The sequence below is a fragment of the Danio aesculapii genome, chromosome 8 (assembly GCF_903798145.1).
Source record: "Danio aesculapii chromosome 8, fDanAes4.1, whole genome shotgun sequence".
NCBI lineage: Eukaryota > Metazoa > Chordata > Actinopteri > Cypriniformes > Danionidae > Danio > Danio aesculapii.
In genome coordinates this window covers 52494373-52515920 of record NC_079442.1, presented here as the reverse complement: position 1 = coordinate 52515920, position 21548 = coordinate 52494373, and the positions used below count along the sequence as shown (strand labels likewise).

Here is a 21548-nt window from a genome sequence, read left to right as displayed (position 1 = left end):
GTTGTTGTTACCATAGCAACTGTAGAATTAACACAGTAGAGTAATAACTATAGTTGTTGTGTTACCATAGCAACTATAGAATTACCACAACAGATTCATTCAAGCACTATAATATGGTTCAAACGTACTATATTTACTATAAATTACTATAGTCCTTTTTCATGTGTTATTGCTTTCTTTCTTCTAAACATGCAGCTAAAGACATTAGTTCAAGCAGGACTGAAGGTGTCTGTGTACATATTGTCTTGTTTCTTCATGCCGTTTTCACTGGAGAGGTCTTTTATTACACTGTAATAGACAGTCACAGTGTGTGTTCCCGCTCGGCCCTGGTCTGACCTGTGTTTGCAGTCGCAGAGCCTCTTGAACGCAGCACGAAACTTCTGCGACATGGCGTTGTAGATGATGGGGTTGATGGCGCTGTTGGTGTAGATGCACATGCGGGAGAACAACAGGAACCAGGTGTCCAGATACGGCGGATCCAGCAGAGAATTCACCACCACTAGAGTCCGATATGGCAACCAGAGCAGAGCGAAGACAACAACCACCACTGCCAGCATCTGTGTCACCTGGTATACATACATGGATACACACACACACACACACACACACACACACATAAAGTATACACACACATTTATACAAATACGCATACACACACCCACATAAAATTCCTTGATCATTAAGTCAGTACACTACCTGACAAAAGTCTTGTGGCCTATCCAAGTTTTAGGAGCAGCAAATAATAACTTGACTTCTAGTTGATCATCAGAAATGGCTTATATGAAAGGTGAAGGCCTCTAGATTACACTTATTTGAGCACAATAAAATATGATCATGCCTTGAGTATAAATGATTTCATTAGGACAGTAAGGTCTGACTTTGCTTAGACGAAAGTCTTGTGACTGAACAAAAATAATGTCCAGTATAGAATATGTGCTCATGCTGCAGTGGAAACAGAATGAATATTGTGTCTGACTCCATCATGAGCTTGGAGGACTGCATCCATACATCTCTGCAATGACTCAAATCACTGATTAATAAAGTCATCTGGAATGGCAAAGAAAGCCTTCTTGCAGGACTCCCAGAGTTCATCAAGATTCTTTGTGTTCATCTTCAACACCTCCTCCTCCATCTTACCCCAGACATGCTCAATAATGTTCATGTCTGGTGACTGGGCTAGCCAATCCTGGAGCACCTTGACGTTCTTTGCTTTCAGGAGCTTTGATATGGAGGCTGAAGTATGAGAAGGAGCGCTATCCTGCTGGAGAATTGTCCCTCTCCTGTGGTTTGTAATGTAATGGGCAGCACAAATGTCTTGATACCTCAGGCTGCTGATGTTGATCATCCTCTCTGCAGATCTCTCGCACGCCCCAATACTGAATGTAACCCCAAACCATGATTGTTCCTTCACCAAACTTGACAGATTTCTGTGAGAATCTTGGTCCATGCGGGTTCCAGTAGGTCTTCTGCAGTATTTGTGATGATTGGGATGCAGTTCAACAGATGATTCAGCAGAAAAATCCACCTTCTGACACTTCTCCAAATTAGAAGTCAAGTTATTATTTGTTGTTCTTACAACTGGGATCCACGAAAAGATTTTTGTCAGGTAGTGTATAGTTCCTTGACATATCAACTCTGAAAATAACAAATTAAAATTTTCCATCGGTTGTATTTGATGTAACTACAGAAGAGTCAAGCTTTAAGTAGGAAAATTATAAAAACTCATTAGTTATTTTTGAATGAATGCTAATGGTCTAAGCTGATTCAATGATCTATGCTAAGCTAAGCTAAAAGGTCTCCTGTCAGGCCCAAAGATCGGGTGAATAGATATAAAATGGTAAAACTCAACTATTTAACTGAGAGTTGTAAAATGTCAGAAAAGTGGTGTTGCTTTAATATTTTCTCTAATGACAGACCTGTTTCTAGAGGACGCCACTCGGTTCGGTTTGCAGCTCACTTTTAGCGAGTTTTGCCGTCGGCCCTGATGAACCATAAATCTCTGATTGGAGATATTGGATGGTGGTGGATCTCGAAACAAGATCCTGGCGATTGAACCATACAGAACCAAAGCCACAAGCAGAGGAACCACATAACACAGTGTGAAGTCTATAAAATATATGAGCATACGGAGATTCCTGGACACCCGATATCCACACCGAACCATAACACCATCAGCATAACTATTCTCTCAGCCAATGGTTCGGCACCAAAATATCTTGATTGTTACTCCAGAAGGAGAGAGTATAGTTTCTAGATGTATTGCTCTAGAAAATATTAACTTTTTATTTTTCGTCGGCCCTAATATATGATATAATTACAGAAGATTTGAGCTTAAAATAGGAAAATCTTTGAAACACATTGCATTTTTTAATGAAATGTTAATGGTCTAATTCGATTCAATGATCAAATGCTGCTGCCAGACCAAAAGATCAGTTGAATGAATTCAAAATTGATAAAACTCAACTATTTAACTCTGTAAAATGAACCTATTACCAAAAGAGTTGCTTTAATATTTTCTTAAATCACACTGGCATGATCACCAACGATCTTGCTTTTGCTGATTGCTGTAGAACCCCCTATCATTCGCCCGAACAACACATCTGCCGCTGAACTGAACTACATTTCCCATCATGTACGTCACTCACACACCAGTTCCAGATCACCTCTTGATTACGTTCTCACACAGCTGAAGCTGTTCAGGACTAATTATATGGACTATGTACACACCTCACACACACACATCTTGAGTCTTGTTTTCCTGTAGAGAGTATTACAAAGCATATTGCTGGATTGTCTAACCATGTTTCTGACCTTTGCTTCGTTGCGCTGTTAACGTGCTGTTAATGACCTTTCGCCTGTCTCACCAATTACACTTTAGACTATCTACATGCTACCATCTGATCCTGATTGAATCTTGCTTTTTTGACCATTTGCAAAATAAAGCTGCAATTTGGGTCCAACCCTTGTCGCCACCCCAATTCATTACACATACAGACCTGTTTTCTAGAGGACGCCGCTCGGTTGGGTTTGCAGTTCACTTTTAGTGAGTTTTGCCGTCTGCCCTGATAAACCGCAAATCTCTGATTGGAGATATTGGATGTTGGCGGATCTCGAAACAAGATCCTGGCGATCAAACCATACAGAACCAAAGCCACGAGCAGAGGAACCACATAAAACAGTGTGAAGTCCATAAAATATATGGGCATATAGAGATTCCTGGACACCCGATATCCACACCGGACCACGACACCATCAGCATAAACCGTCTCCTCAGTGTCCACCAGGAAAAACCACATGATGCAGTATATAGCGGTGAAGATCCACACACAGGCGATGATCTTTTTGGCTCTGGATACAGTGCAGATGAGCTTGGCTTTGATCGAGTGGCAGATTGCAATATATCGTTCAATAGTAAAGGCTGTGATGGAGCAGGATGATACATTAATGCCCAGGTATTGCAGATATGTGATGCAAACACATCCAGTGTATCCATAAATCCATGAAGAGGTGACTTCTGAAATATTTGGCAACCCAGCAGCCATCAGAACGGTCAGGTCAGCTACTGCTAGACTCACTAGGTAGCAGTTGGTGGCGGTCATCATATGTTTGCTTTGGATCACCACTAGAACCACCATGATGTTCCCAACAATTCCCACTCCACAGATGAGTAAAGATAATGATATGGTGACCAGCTGAACTTCCAGAGAGTTCTCCGGCTTTGAGGAAAGAGTTGGAATGATGGTGGAGTTTATGTTGGGATCTGTCGAGGTGCTGTTGGACATTGTGGAGTTTTTAGGATGCTGCTATTTTAGACGCATCAACAATAATCCTGGAGAAAGTTTGAAAATTAGAAGAAAATAAGAAAAATGCATAGCATAATCATCGGTGCAATTTTTTTTCTTTCACATGTTCAGTTTTCTGTTAAATTTTTCTGTTATATTATTTGATTATGGGGCAGCACGGTGGCTCAGTGGTTAGCACTGTGACCTCTCAGCAAGAAGGTCGCTGGTTCGAATCCCGGCTGGGTCAGTTGGGATTTCTGTGTGAGTTTGTATGTTCTCCCCATGTCGGCGTGGGTTTCTCCGGGTGCTCCTGTTTCCCCCACAGTCCAAACACATGCGCTATAGGGGAATTTATTAACTAAACTGTCTGTAGTGTATGTGTGTGTGAATGAGAGTGTATGGGAGTTTCCCAGTACTGGGCTGCGGCTGGAAGGGCATCTGCTGCGTAAAACATATGCTGGATAAGTTGGCGGTTCATTCCGCTGTAGCGACCCCAGATTACTAAAGGGACTAAGCCGAAAAGAAAATTATTTATTTGATTATCCTTTAAATCTGCTATGTAATGTTTAGAAACTGTTTTATTTCAGGTTTAAGTACATCACTGGAAAAAATGCAGGGTTCCACACAATTCTTTCATGTTATCCCTACACAAATTGATTAGGTTCACTTAACTGTTTTTACAAATTTAGGTAAATTGAACATTCAGTCATTCATTTTGTTTTCAGCTTAGTCCTTTTATTAATTCGGGGTCGCCACAGCGGAATGAACCACCAACTTTTTCAGCACGTTTCCAGCCGCAACCCATCTCCGGAAAACATCCATACACACTCACACACTACGGACAGTTTAGCCTCCCCAATTCACCTATAGCGCATGTGTTTGGACTGTGGGGGAAACCAGCCTGATCTCACGAGAAAACGTAAGTATTTTTTACGTTTTGTCAGTTTAGTGGCTAATTCAAACGAGTTCAGTCGTTTGAAATTGTACGATTTTAAAAAAGAGGTGTGGCACCTAACCCCACCCCTAAACCCAACCGTCATTGGGGAATGAGCAAATCGAACGAAAATGTACGAATTAGATCATACGAATTAGCCACTAAATCAAAAAGTTACGAATTGCCGCGAGATTGTGTTGAGGAAACCGCCGCACCCGGAGGAAACCCACGCGAATGCAGGGAGAACATGCAAACTCCACACAGAAACGCCAACTGAACCAGCCGAGGCTCGAACCAGCGACCTTCTTGCTGTGAGGCGACAGCGCTACCTACTGCGCCACTGCATCACCGTGAATTGGACACAAAACTATTGAGTTGTCTCAAGAAAAAACTGTGAATTTGTTTTGATTCGGCTCATTTTAAATACATTTTTTTTATTTAAAATTATTTTTTGAGCGATGTTTAACAAATTAAACTAAATGAAAATGAACTAATATGAAATATAATTATTTATTATTATGAATTGTTTGAAGTTTCTTAAGATTATCTGATTATCTTTTAAATGGCTATGCATTGTTTTGAAATTAGATTTAATTTATTTGACAATTAAAACTAACAGGCATGAAAAAACATTAAATATGTGCACATTTTTCTATTTTTAAGTTTTTTTTCATGTCAAGTGACACAATGTTTTATTGTTTTAGTTAACCTGATACACAATTCTATTTGTAATATATTATAAGGCTTATATATTACCCCAAAAAATACATATTTTGAATAATACATCAATACACATTTGAGAGCAGATCCATAAATGTGGCTCACCGTGTTGAAGTATGATCCTCCAGCTGATGGATTGTGAGGTGTTTTCTCCTCCAGAGCTGCAGCATCTGCATCTATCAGCTTCGGTCCTCTTCTTCATCTCTCCTCCTCCTCCTCTTACTGCCAGTGAATCGCTCTCCTGCATCTCTCTTGTCTAACATGAGGTGTTTAGTTAGACGTTCTTTATTAAATGCGTATTAAGCAGATCTTTTGGGACTGATGGCCATTGTCTCTCAACACTGATGAAGATACTTTGGTAGCTTGGAGTTCAGTGCAGGCACAATACATTCATTTTCCTTCGGCTTATAGTCTCTGATTTATCAGAGGATGCCCCAGCAGCGTGAACCACCAACTTTTCCAGCATATGTTTTATGCAGCGGATGCCCTTCCAGTCACAACCCAGTAGTGGAAAACACCCATACACACTCATTCTCACACACACTTATACATTACGGCCAACTAGTTAATCAATTCCCCTATTGTGCATGTGTTGGGACTGTGAGGGAAACCGGAGCACCCAGAGGAAACCCACACCAACATGGGGAGAACATGCAAACTCTACACAGAAATGCCAACTGGCCCAGCCGGGACTCGAACCAGCGACCTTATTTCTGTGAGGCCACAGTGCTAGTCTCTGAACCACCGTCTCGACAGAATGGACTTATTAAATCATTAACTTCATAAACAACACATAAAGCCAGTGTCCAAAAACAAATCTGCACTGACCTCATGATGTATTACTGCAATTATTTAATTTACATTCAGATCGCACATACACTAAACCACATTTGTGAAATGCCAACATAATCATTTGTTTATTTACAACCATATTTGTTTAATAAATGAATAAATAAATTAATATTTAGACATGCGCATCAATATTTTAATTATTTATTTATTTACGTTGTTATGACCGTCTAGGGGTCGATCACAACAGAAAAGAAAAGAGAGCCAATACCAGAGAGAATTTGAATGTAAGAAGCTTTGTTTATTATAGGAGATAATGATATCTTCAGGGGAAGACCAGGCCAAAAATAACAACTGTCTTACCTAAAGATAATAAAAAAACAGCAATTACTTACTGAACTCCCTTTTCCCAAAACAATAACAAACATGGCGTCAATCCCCCTACATCTCCTTTCACAATTACTCACAAGTGTGTATTATATTACAAGTGTGTATTGTATTAACCACAACTCTTGACATTATTGGTAGAAACGAATGAGCAAGAAACTTATAAATTGAGACAAGAAATAACCAAAAAACTAAGACAAAGTCATAACATTAATCACATTGTTAAACGTTTCTGTACAAACCAATCAGTCTCTCTCTGGCGTAGTGCTCAATGGTGGGCAAAACAGAGGGCCACAAAGCTGCAGCTAACGCATAACACCAGTCATTGTGGCACAAAAGGCCTTGATCAGTGCTCCAGCACGTCCTTTTATTCAGGGTAGGTTGAGATGAGAACCAATCGAATCCATCCTCAAATTTCCTCCAGGAACCGGCTTCCTTCAAACAAAAGCGTAAACACACAGAGAGAACACAAGATGGCTGCATAGAGCCGCACACATCAACTAAATGTTATTACAGCGTCAATCAATCTGCAGTTTGGAAGTATGCATGAGGTTCATGATCAAAAATATGTGGTAGCACTCCCTGCCCAACAGAATTGAGAAACAATGCAGGAGAAAAAATGTTTAGGCTTGTTTTTTCAGACTAAAGACCCTGAAAAATCCAGCGTAAACCAGCCTAGGCTGGTTGGCTGGTTTTAGCTGGTCGACCAGCCTGGTTTTAGAGGGGTTTTGGCCATTTCCAGGCTGGTTTCCAGCTAAAATGACCAGCTAAAACCAGCTTGACCAGCCAAAACCAACTATGTCCAGCTTAATCCAGCCAAAATATAATAGCCAAAACCCCTCTAAAACCAGCCTGGTCAACCAGCTAAAACCAGCCAACCAGCCTAGGCTGGTTTAAGCTGGATTTTTCAGCAGGGGATGGCTTGCTTGACTGATAGTGACAGCTCTCTTGGATCTTATCTTGAGAGTTGACAGTAACAGATTGCAAATGCAAATAGCACACTTGAAATAAACTCTGGACCCTTTTTCTGCTTCTTGTAATTGTGATAATGAGGGAATTACCTGTGACAAACACTGTAGGATCAACAAAAGTTGAGCAGTTTAAATGGAATAAATTCATCCGGCCACAAGAGGTCGTCATCTCACTTCATCTTACTTCAGTGGACTCAATGCAAAACAAAACTATCCAGAAAATAAACTTGCAGAAATGAAAACGATGAAAGCTGTGGGCGGATTGTTCAGCTGAAGATCTGTCAAAAGAACAAATAAAATCAACAGATTAATACAAATTACGCCTGGTTACAACTGTAATAAAACCACAGGACAAATTTTCACAATGGTTCCCACTTGAAAAAATACTACATGTATAGTAATCTATTGTAAATACTAGTGTTTTTGAACCATTCGATTGTAAAATGAGTTACTATAGTATTTACAACTGTTTGTTAATGAATATACCAGCAAACTGTGGCATTAAACACTGTAGAATATTTTATTTTTTACTGCAGTATGGACTTTTGTAGCATAATATACGCTAAAGTTGTATTAAAAATGCAGTATAGGGTAATTGGTTTATATTACTATAGCTGTGTTACAGAATTACCAGAACAGATTAATTCAAGTTCTGTATGCTCCAAAAACGGCTGTGATTGTGCACGGTTAAAAACTTATCATCAAATACTCATGTAATGCAAATGCTAACTTTGTTTTGCTGTCATATAGCTAAACATTCAAAACTGTTTTCCTCTTTTGAATAATAGCCTAAAGCTAGGCCTGTTTCAGGTAGCACCAGCTCTGGTGCAACGATGACACATCAGATTCAGTCAAGGTGTGAGACAGGCAGAAGGAAAAGAAGAAAATGGGTCTTAACATATTGTATAAAATGTAATGTTAAAAGTTATAAATAAGTAAATAAATATGATTGTGAACAATCTAATTACAACTATGTCACTTTGGATAAATAAATATTATTAAATATGAATATAAATATGTAAATAAATCTTTACATATGTAAAGATGATTGTTTTGCAGTAGTCATAGGCAGTTCTGTTTGTAAGACCATGAAGAATGATTGGGAGAAATTGTGCCATTGAGACGATTGCTTTTAATTTACAGAAGCATTAATTAAGATATTAGATATACTATATTTGCATTAACTCATGCCTAAGGATCTATTTCTGCAAAGCCCAAAAACAAGCCCTTCCAAACAACTTCTTGACAAAAACAGAATACAGTAGGAGATATAGTCTGAAAGTAGTATACAGTGATAAATGGTATATATTAATGGTTGATTTAATGTGTCGCACCATTTGCCAAACTCTCAGCCCGTGAGATTCAATTGCAAAAGGCATTCCTGGGCGAGTGTTAATTTTCCGGCCTGAAACTGTGTCCTAGTTTGCCCTTTTGATCCAGGAGATGCCTATAAAGACACGTGGCATTTTTGCTCAATTTTTTCCATTGGGTGAGAATATGAACACGTGGCGTGACACTTCACTGGCTCACTTTAATTACTGTGATTCAAAATGGCACTTGCCCCACCTTACACAAATAGACAGCAGTGACAGCCCTACATTAACAAAATACCAAAAAATATTTGGCGTAAATGGTATTTTTGAACCATACATTTTTTTTTTTGGACAAATGCATTTTTTTAAAGAGCCATGTGACATATATATATATATATATATATATATATATATATATATATATATATATATATATATATATATATATATGTCACGTGGCTCTTTAAAAAAATGCATTTGTCAAAAAAAAATAATAATCTGAAAAGGTTCCCGACCCCTGAGCTATATGGAAAACAGGGCATGCTCATAGCTTTAGCATACTCACGTGATTAACTGAGTTTTGTATGAAGTGCTTGTGTTTAACACTGGTGAGAGTATGACTGGTTTGTGAACGGACCTTTAGTACTTGTTCATCATTATGGGGCGTTTGTACTGAAGGAGTCAGAATGTGCTTGTGAGAACTGAAGTGTGTTTTTTAACCATCTTTCTCAGAGTATTGTTTCAGATTTAGTTGGGTAACGATTAGACAGGGAATTGGGTGGTAAAGGGCATTGCACAAGAAGATGATGCTACACATGGGAGTGGTTTGTGTACTAATTTTAGTAGATTTCAGTGTTTCTGGTACATTATAATGGCTGAGATATTGATGATCTTGAAGTCAAGCTGGAACTGATTATTTCTTTAACCAGCATCTCTAGAAACTCCTCAATGTAATCTAGAACACAAGCACATAGATCACACAGGATAACAAAATACAGGTTACTGGTTAGTTTAAGATTACAGGGTTTAGTTATCGTGTCTTTATGATATTCAGTGATGTCTAGTTGTACACCACAGAAGTTTCTGGAAGGACCAAATGATGGCTACATTGACACTTTTGTAATGTTCTTACCCACCTATACAGGTTCAGAGTCAGCAGGGAGAACACAACCAGCTGGTGTGGGAGCAGCGACTGGATGAAGTCTGGTTTTAGGAGTTCTGAAACTGATTAAGCAAAAAGTAATGAGATTCACAACAACAATCTATGTGCACTTTCACTTCTATCAATCAACTTGATTCATTATATTTTCCAGTAAAACAATGTCCAATATCACAAAGTCTGAAGAAGATGTTTACATTAAACACTAATTCCTGTCCACACACATTATTATTAATAGCACAGAATGACATCAGCTGCCAATAGACGAGGATTTCCAATCTGGAGGAGATTCAACAGCTGAATCGCCACGGCCCAAACACTTTCAGATGATGGAAAACAATGTTAAAGAACAGCTCACTCATATGAATACTATAGCAGGCAATATGGCAAGCCTACAACCAGCTTCTTTCCCCATGGGTGACTGGTTTGAAGACCTTTGACCAGTTCCTCTCGATGAGGAGCCATGGAGTGAGGGGTTCAACCTCCTCAGTGTGACCTACTCAGACCAGACCTGCAGCATCCTTGACCAGCTCCTCTCGATGAGGAACTGCAGAGTGACCGATTCAGGTCCAGTGGTTAATAAAATAGGTAAGTAAAGGCACACTCTAAATACAATATTAACTTGTTTAATTTGGTCATGATCAAATTACACGCTAGCAACCAGCATTCTTTACTGATGGATCCAAAGGTCATCAGACCCGCTTCTTTACCCATAGAACTGCAGGGTGAGCTGTTTCAACATGTCCTATGACCAGCTTCACTCGACGAGGAATCACGAATTGATGGGTTGAGAGCCAACGCCCTTTGATCAGCTTCTCTAGACGAGGGACTGCGGATTGACAGGTCGAGAGCCAACGTCCTTTGATCAGCTTCTCTCAATAAAGAACCGTGGAGTGACGGGTTGAGAGCAAACGTCCTTTAACAAGCTTCTCTTGACGAGAAACTGCGGATTGACGAGTGAGAACCAACGCCCTTTGATCAGCTTCTTTCGAAAAGGAACCACGGATTGACGGGTTAAGAGCCAACGCCCTTTGACCAGCTTTACTTGACGAGGAACTGCGGATTGACGGGTTGAGAGCCAACGTCCTTTGATCAGCTTCTCTCGATGAGGAACCGTAGAGTGACGGGTTGAGTGCCAACGCCCTTTTACCAGCTTATCTTGACGAGGAACTACGGATTGACAGGCCAAATGCCAACGCCCTTTGATCAGCTTCTCTCGATGAGGAACTGCGGATTGACAGGTCAACAGCCAACGCCCTCGACCAGCTCTTTTGAATCAGGAACTGCACAACGACAGATTCAGGTCCAATAGAAAATAAAGGCACACTCTAAAGACATAATTAACTTTTTTATTTGGTTATGATCAAGTTACACTCCAGTGACCAAGCTTCTTCACTGATGGAACCAATGGTCCTCAGGCGCGCCTCTTTCCCCATGGAACTGCAGGGTGTTTGCTTTGAAGCCTGCCTGGCTTTTTTTAAAACACATTCTACTATACTGGTATCAAATCGTTGGCTTCTCCTGTTGAGTGATTTGAGTTTAGGCGGTTTCCAGTGAATGTTGAGAAAAATTGCCACACAGATTTAGCCTGTTCGATCCAGCTGAAGTCTGGTGAGATTATTTTAACCAATTCTGTTATACCTGAACAAATTTTGGCAATGGCTGAAAAAATCTTAAACGAGGATTGAACATTACATAGCATGCTGAATGTATTTCCTGACACCCCAACAGAATACGTGCTTTGACCAGCCTCTCTCCACGAATAATCGCGGCGTGAGGTGCTCATGGCCGACGCGCGCTGATCGTTTTCTCTCCACGAATAATCGCGGCGTGAGGTGCTCATGGCCGACGCGCGCTGATCGTTTTCTCTCCACGAAGAATCGCGCCATGAGGTCCTCATGGCCGATGCGCGTTGATCATTTTCTCTCCACGAAGAATCGCGGTGTGAGGTCCTCATGGCCGACGCGCGTTGATCGGTTTTTCTCCACGAAGAATTGCGGCGTGAGGTGCTTATGGCCGATGCGCGTTGATCGGTTTCTCTCCACAAAGAATCGCGGCTTGAGGTCCTCATGGCCGATGCGCGTTGATCGTTTTCTCTCCACGAAGAATCACGGAGTGAGGTCCTTATGGCCGACGCACGTTGATCGGTTTCTCAGAGCAATGATCCTCTCGATGAGTCCAGAGATGGTTTCGGTCGAGCTGCTTCCCTCGCTGTGGAAAACCTGAACAAAACAGTCGTGCTTTTATAGGGTTTTCTTCCTGCTTGAAGGGTTTTGATTGGACAGAAGAATGGGAGTGTCATCTTGACGTCAAACATAAAAAAAAAAAAAACTAAGAAAAAAAACTAAGGGGGAATTCCAGTACTAAAACTAACTAACCTCATAATAACTACTTTCTGCCTTAAATCTTTTAAGTATAAAGAGCTACATATAGGTGCTATATATTTTTTTTATTATACTTACTGTATTTGTGTACAGTATGTGCTTGTGTTCGAGATTACATCGATTTACATTCAATTAAACTGAGTTTCTAGATACACAGGTTGAAGAAAAAAAACAGTTCTCAGCCAAAATAATCTACCAGAATCACTGAAATCTACTAAGATTAGTACACAAACTACTCCCATGTGCAACATCATCCACCCAATTTCCTGTCTAATCATTATTCAACTGAATCTGAAACAATACCTCCAAGAAAGATGGTTACTGAACACACTTCAGTTCTCACAAGCACATTCTGACTCATTCAGTACAAATGACTCATGAGGATGAACAAACTACAGGTCTGTTCTGAATCCCAGTATAAAACCTTCTGTTTACAAAGCAGTGACTCTCTATCCAGTGTTCAACACAAGCACTTCAGTCAAAACTGTTTTCTTGTATTTATAAAATTGGAACTGTAAAGTACTTTTGATCAGGTGATTACATTAAACAAAACAAACTAAACCAAAGCTGTTCTTGTAAATGCAATTTACAGAAGCTAAGGACTGTTTTGCATGGAAACCTGGGTCTTTATCCAAACGTACATCACTTGCAACACTCCGCACCTGGTCCAAAAGTCAAACAGTGTAAATGAACGTATAGAAGAGTGAGTCTACAGGACAACGAAGTAAATGTTACTGAAACTAAATTACTTTCATTTCATTTGCAAAAACACCAGTGACAGGAAACCTTGTTTTGTACTTTCTGTTTTGGAGTGGCTGTTTTCTTAATGCAACAAACCATCTTGAAAAATAAACAAAAAAATAAAAACACCAAGGATTTCAACATTTCACAAGGTTTCCATGCAAAACAGTCCTTAGCTTCTGTGAATTGCATTTACAAGAACAACTTTGGTTTAGTTTGTTTTGTTTAATGTAATCACCTGATCAAAAGCACAACTTTACAGTTCCAAATTTAAAAATACAAGAAAACAGTTTTGACTGAAGTGCTTGTGTTGAACACTGGATAGAGAGTCACTGGTTTGTAAACAGAAGGTTTTATACTGGGATTCAGAACAGACCTGTAGTTTGTTCATCCTTAGGAGTCATTTGTACTGAATGAGTCAGAATGTGCTTGTGAGAACTGAAGTGTGTTCAGTAACCATCTTTCTTGGAAGTATTGTTTCAGATTCAGTTGAATAATGATTAGACAGGAAATTGGGTGGATGATGTTGCACATGGGAGTAGTTTGTGTACTAATCTTAGTAGATTTCAGTGATTCTGGTAGATTATTTTGGCTGAGAACTGTTTTTTTTCTTCAACCTGTGTATCTAGAATCTCAGTGTAATTGAATGTAAATCGATGTAATCTCGAACACAAGTACATACTGTAGACAAATACAGTAACAATAATAAAAAATATATATATAGCACCTTATATGTAGCTCTTTATACTTAAAGGTTTAAGGCAGAAAGTAGTTATTATGAGGTTATACAAAGTGAGATAAAAAGTCAAAAGAAATTGAAGAAGAAATGTATTTTAATGTATTAATATTCTGTAATCGAAAAAGAAACACTGGCTTTGGTTTGGGCATTTCTATGTGTATATTGGCAGCGGTTCCATTCCGTTGAAGTCTTTTCGGATCATAATCCACTCACGTTCTTAAAGTCTTTGATTTTAAGAATTTGTCAACCAGAAAATCAAATCAATTTAAATATATTTAATCAAATTTATTGAAATGACACATAAATATAAAGAAAACAAAACAAAAAACCTCTGAAGCTGAAGAGGAAAGGATGAACGCCTGCAGTCCAATTCCCTGGGTCTTTATCCAAACGTACATCACTTGCAACACTCCACACCTGGTATAAAAGTCAAACAGTGTAAATGAACGTATAGAAAAGTGAGTCTACAGGACAACGAAGTAAATGTTACTGATTAGACTTACTTAGCATTTAGTTACTGTCGCTTTAAGACATTCAGTGGCGTTTGGTTGTTCATCACAGAAGCTTCCACCTCACTGAAACACAAATGAATCTCTTTCACACACATTAATGTGCCAAATGCTTGTTAATAAAAGACTGAAACACGTCTTCTGATAACTTCTAATTTGTATAAAGTGCTAGAGAACAGGTGGATCAGGTTGGTTTAGTGACTGCATAACGTTTCAGTCAAACACAAAAGAACATTCGATGAATGACATGCACAGATTCACACGCAAGACATTTCCTGTAAATGTTTTAATGAGAAAAACTTTAACTTTCAGAATTCCTGAGCTGTTGAAAACAAGACAATAAATAAATGGCAATGACTTCCTATAGATTTCAGACATGAATACGCATTTAGAAACCATTGTTGCATTGACAAAATATACAGGATGGGTGAGGTGACTATTAAATGACTACAAAACTGAAATCATTGGCCCAGACAATGAAGACAGTAACAACATATTTATTTTTTTTAAACTTCTATATATTTTTTACAGAACAACCCCTTCCCTAACAATTTAACCCCTTACAGATGAGGGAATACATAAAAAAAAAAATGAAATTATAATGAGATTATTTTAAAAAAATCTATTAAAAAAATAATAAAAATAAATAAATAAATATGTAAATAAATAAATAAATATATATATAAATAAATAAATAAATATATAAATAAATAAATAAATAAATAAATAAATAAATAAATAAATAAAAGGTATTGCCATCATAATTACTTTTAAGGGGATACATTTGTACATCAAGTTACATTGTGTTGCATTACCTCAAATTACAGTGGTGATAGGTTAAGTAACCTCTAAATTTTTTTCCCTCTCTCTCCAGGATTATTTGTATTGTTTACTGTTATTTTATGTTGTTGAGTGTGATTTGTTGCTGTCAACTGTCGGCTATTACTGTAAACCTAATTGCCCTTCGGTGAGAATAAAGATGTTCTAATCTAAATATATATATACAGTTGAAGTCAGAATTATTAGATTTATTTATTTATTTTTAATATTTCCCAAATGATGTTTAACAGAGCAAGGAAATTTTCACAGTATGTCTGATAATATTTTTTATTCTTATTTGTTTTATTTTAGCTAGAATAAAAGCAGTTTAGAATTTTTTAAACCCCATTTTAAGAACAAAATTATTAGGCCCTTTAAGCTATTTTTTTTTAGATAATCTACAGAACAAACCATCATTATACAATAACTTGCCTAATTAGTCTAACCTGCCTAGTTAACCCAGTTAAGCCTTTAAATGCCACTTTACGCTGTATAGAAGTGTCTTGAAGAATATCTAGTCTAATATTATTTACTGTCATCATGACAAAGAGAAAATAAATCAGTTATTAGAGATGAGTTATTAAAACTATTATGATTAGAAATGTGTTGAAGAAATCTGCTCTTCGTTAAACAGAAATTGGGGAAAAAAATAAACAGGAGGGCTAATAATTCTGACTTCAACTGTATCTAAATATGTCATAATACTTTTCCACCTCATCAGAAAAATATCAGTCTTCATTTCTAGACATGCAGTCAAGACCTGTTGAAGTCTCTGAATCCACTAAACCACCTTTGGAGAGTTTTCTTCCATCCAATGTACTGTTATCATATTTTTTTTGCAACCAGTGATAATATCTTTAGGACAAATCTTGTTTCTTCATTAAACATTTCTTTGGACAGTGCTCCCCAGTTAGCACATAACTGGATCGAGGGGTATTACTATATTTAATATCCTATCTATTTCTATTTAATCATTTTTCCAAAATTCTTGAATCTCATAATAACATATTTAGTTCGTTGTTTTTATTTTTTTTTATGAAATTACATGACATAACCAGATTCGGACTAAGCAAACAGTCAGAATTTAAAGCAAGTTGCTCAGCGATTCTTTCTTTGTAAATCTTCTTGGTCTATTGAACAGCGATGTTGTATTGTTGTGCGTTTTCTTTAGTCGAGTGTCCTAATATCCATAGATATGTACATTAGATATCGCATACGTGCCCTGAGCATGCATCAATAGCGCAGCCATATTTGTACAGTGCTCACAGGACATGAGCAAAAACCAATTTGAAAATGCTGGACTTTAGCACCGAGTAAGCTGCGGTCACACTTGACTTTTCCTCCCATAGACTTTCATTCATACGCACGCGAATGCGTCAGACCGGAAACGCAGGGTCATGCGTTAAGTTTCGCAGGTTGCTGCGGTGCAAAGTTCAAGCTTGGTGAACTCTGACCTGCGAAATCGCATCATTTGACTGCGTGAGACCAATCGAGGATCAAAACATGACCTCTCTGGACAGAAATTTAAAACATGGACCAATCGCTGGCTTTTTTTAATGTCTAATCATCTTGTTTAATCCCGCCCCTTTTCGCAGCGCCGCACGACAGAATTTCACAAGCACAAAGCCTGGTGTGACCGTAGCTTAAGGGTGTAGTAATGAGCAAACAAAGTAAACAAAGCACAAAGGCAGAACATTTCATAGGTAAGATTTCATTTCTCACGATTTTGTATGTATAGATCTGTGCTTCACAACACACACAGCAATCTCAGATCAGTTTACCCAGACATTTTAATCTGATTCGCGAACTTGTTTGAAGAACCAAATTAGATCCAGCGTTTCCGGTCTGACGCATTCGCGTGCGTATGAATGGAAGTCTATGGGAAGAAAAGTCAAGTGTGACCGCAGCTTAATCCAGGAGTGTGTTTTGCCATTTTCGCGTCAGCTTTCAGTCTTAAGCTATGGTCACACTGGGCTTTGTGTGTGCGAAATTCTGTCGTACGGCGCTGCGAAAAAGGGCGGGATTAAACAAGATGATTAGACATTAATAAAGCGAGCGATTGCTCCATGTTTTAAATTTCTGTTCAGAGAGATCATGTTTTGATCCTCAATTGGTCTCACGCAGTCAAGTGATGCGATTTCGCAGGTCAGAGTTCACCAAGCTTGAACTTTGCACCGCAGCGACATGCGAAACTTGACGCATGACTCCGCGTTTCCAGTCTGACGCATTCGCGTGCGTATGAATGGAAGTCTATGGAAGGAAAAGCCCAGTGTGACCGCAGCTTAACAGCTCGTTTTTTCATGCTCAAGCAAATGATGAGACGGACAAACGATGATCGATGCATGCCCTTCTTTTACTTCTTTCAGTGTTTTCAAGTTCACAGTGCAAAACAGCTCCCGGGTGGAATTACTGGAGTAAACGTAAAACAAAACCCAGTGAAACTTTCTCCCTCTCATTCACAGCGCAGCACACAGCGAGAGCTCACAACATACCACATGTGCGTCAAACTACATTATCCACAATGCACTTCGCCATGGACTACAACTCCCGTAAATAGCTGTATTAAGCGGCGGGGTGGTTAGAAAAAAGTGGACTTTCCGGAAGTGCGAAAACAGACACATTTTCTATCAAATTTGTGCCCTTGCCTCATAAAACGTTATTTAATATGGTATTTTTAAAAATCATATATCCCATGTCACAAAAACTGCTTTCTCTCATCTGAGAAATATCGCTAAGTTACCAAGTTTGCTATCCATCTCAGATGCAGAAAAGCTAGTCCATGCTTTTTTGACTTCTAGGCTGGATTACTGTAACGCACTGTTTGCTGGCTGCCCAACATCCTCTATTAACAAACTTCAATTAGTACAAAATGCAGCTGCCAGAGTTCTTACCAGGTCTAGAAAATTTGATCACCTCACCCCAATTTTATCCTCCTTACACTGGCCGCCTGTTAAGTTTCGTATTGAATTTAAAATATTGCTTCTTACATATAAAGCTTTAAATAATCGAGCTCCTGTTTATCTAAGCAACTTTCTGTCTCGCTACAATCCAATTCGCTCTTTAAGATCTCAAAACTCAGGGCTTCTGGTAGTACCTAGAATAGCAAAGTCGAGTAAAGGAGGTCGAGCCTTCTCATTTATGGCTCCTAAACTCTGGAATAGCCTTCCTGATAACGCTCGAGGCTCAGACACACTCTCCCAATTCAAAACTAGATTAAAGACCTATCTGTTTAGTAAAGCATACACTTAGTGCCCCACTTAGCGGGCTTCCACACAGGTTCTGCATCTTGTTTATATACACTATGAACAGCAGCTACGCTAATTATTTTCTTTATTCTCCATTTCCACCTGGGGATACTCTTCCCGAGGGTCTCAGACTATGCAGAGTTACTGATTCGATCCAAGACCAACAACGATATGATCCCAAGGTTTCCATATCCTGGACCAGGCCGTATCCTGAGCAGCTACTGTGATGGTCATGGAGGAGTGGAGAACATGAGACTGATTCCTGTGACGCTCCAGAGACAGACGAGTCTTCGCTGAGGCCAGCTTCCAGCCTCCGCCACTGAAACTGCAGCTCTGCACAAGACGTTTGGCCAGCGGAGAAATTAAAATGATCGTGCCCAACTGAGCCTGGTTTCTCTCAAGTTTTTTTTCTTCTCTTTCACCATTTAGTGAAGTTTTTTTTCCCTCTCCGCTGTTGCTGCGCATCGTTGGATTTGCTCTTCAGTGTTTGGACTCTCAGTAGTGATTATTAACCACACTGAACTGAGCTCAACTGAACTGAACTTAGTTTTTTAACCAACAATATGCTCTTTATGTACATATTTTGACAAAGGAAATAATCAAAATGTACGCAAATCCTCCAAATTGAGCCATATAAAAAATATCCTTGGGAAAGTTTGAGAAAAATTAAGAAAAATGCATACAAACATCATTTTCAACATTACCAGCACAATTATTAGGAGTTCTTCTTTTAAAATATTTTTTCTTTAATATATTGTCAATATATATTGTTATACATTGTTCATAAAACCTGCCCTCAAAAAAAAGTTATAAGCTGAAGCTTTAGCTTTTTCACATACCTTACAGAACAACAATGAATTACATTAGTAAAATAACTACATTAAAATAAAGTTTGCAAAATAAAGTATATTTATTACAGACAATACTTAATACACTAAATATTGACGACTTAGATTTGGGTTACTACTTTTTTCCTTCAAATGTATTATATATATTATGCATTTTTGAAGAGCACATCTTTAGAAAATAATGAAATGTGACTCACAGGGATGTTGGCTGATCCTCCGGCTGACGGATCTTCAGTTTTAGCTGTTTTGTCCTCCAGATCTGCAGCAGAATCAGCTTCAGTCCTCTTCATCTCTCCTCTTCCTCCTCTTCTTCTTTACTCACTGACAGAGAATCACTATCCTGCATCTCTCGTCATTCGCATCTAAAGCTTTGTTAGTAGATCATTTAACAAATAGTTAAAGTAGTCAAAGTATTCAGCCTGAACATTGAGAGATTTTTTCAGCACATTTCTAATCATAATAGTTTTAATAACTCATCTCTAATAACTGATTTATTTTATCTTTGTCATGATGACAGTAAATAATATTAGACTAGATATTCTTCAAGACACTAGTATTCAGCTTAAAGTGACATTTAAAGGCTTAACTAGGGTAATTAGGGTAAAGTTAGGGTAATTAGGCAAGTCATTGTATAACTGTGGTTTGATCTGGAGACAGTCCAAAACTAATATTGCTTAAGGGGGCTAATAATATTGACCTTAAAATGGGGTTAAAACAACTAAAAACAGCTTTTATTCTAGCCGAATTAAAACAAATAAGACTTTATCCAGAAGAAAAAATATTATAGGAAATACTGTGAAAATTTCCTGAATCTGTTCAACATCATTTGGAAAATATCTGAAAAAGAAATTCACAGGAGGGCGAATAATTCTGACTTTATCTGTAGTAATACCAATACTTAAAACTGCATGGAAAAAAATGACCAATTTTGAATTTGGCTCTAATCCAGCCACAAGAGGTCACTGTATCAAATAAAATATCTCACAGAGCACAAAATGCTAAATCTGCCCAACAGATGTACTTGAGGAATAACCAGAATTTTAGGGTGTAAATCACAAAGGATTATAAACCCATGATTCCTAATGGCTTTCAAACTACTAACCAGAAAACACGACAGTGACAATATATGTTTAATTCTCAAGAGGAAGGCAAATCAGGCTGCTCTTTGAGTCATCGTGTCACGTGATTTATCATCAACCGTCTTTCTTAGAAGCTACTATAGTTTCCCACAAAGATAAAGTGCCATGTCATTGAAACCGCATCACTTCCACAAAGAGGCAGATCTGGTGTTGCTTTAGAACCGCTTGAAAGACTTGTCCTTTTGACAAATCTATTGGATGACATTTAAAGGGATGGTTCACCCAAAATGGACAATTTATTCACTATTTACTCACCTTCAAGTGGTTTTAAACCTTTCTGAGTTTATTTTGAACAAAAAAAGAGCATATTATGAGGACAGATGAACATCTATAACCATTGGCTTACATAGTAGAAAAAACAAATAGGGAAAGGAAGTCAATAGTTACAGCAGGGGTCACCAAACTTGTTCCTGGAGGGCCGGTGTCCTGCAGATTTTAGCTCCAACCCTAATCAAACACACCTGAACAAGCTAATCAAGGTCTTACTAGGTATACTTGAAACATCCAGGCAGGTGTGTTGAGGCAAGCTGGAGCTAAACCCTGCAGGGACACCGGCCCTCCAGGACCGAGATTGGTGACCCCTGAGTTACAGGCTTCCATCCTTCTTCAAAATATCTTCCTCTGTGCTCAAAAGAAGAAAGATTATTGAAAGACGAGTAAATGATGACAGAATTGTCATTTTTTGACAAACTGTCCCTTTAAAGCTATGAGTATTTGGGTACAGCTCCACACTGTTAAACATCTTGACTGATTTATCAATTCACAATGGACTATATGCACATCTAGTGTTTGCAGCCAATGATAAACTTGCGGTGAAAGGTTAATGTGACTATTTTCAATTTCCTAAGGTTCCTTTTACAGCATCGATGTGGTATGTAACTAAAATACAACCAGTTAAATAGACTTAAGCATTTATTTAGTTGTTCAAGCGTAAACGCAATTGCCGTAACACAGAAACTCCATTGAAAGTACTGTGGTAAAATACATTTCCATATTTTAAAGACATGCTCAAAAACAATGAAATTTTATGCAGTGCTTCATGACTAGTCTGAGATCCACTTTATTTCGT

The 21548-nt window shown here is 38.4% G+C and overlaps 1 protein-coding gene across 1 annotated transcript; it reads right to left on the bottom strand.

Annotated features, from left to right (window-relative positions):
- Window positions 1-209: 209 nt before the first annotated feature.
- On the bottom strand, window positions 210-19686 carry LOC130234205 (thyrotropin-releasing hormone receptor). Its single transcript, XM_056464486.1, is given in 3 exon segments — window positions 210-566; window positions 2997-3771; window positions 19538-19686. Coding segments are annotated over 3 exon segments (1281 nt in total).
- Between the last annotated feature and the right edge of the window lie 1862 nt (window positions 19687-21548).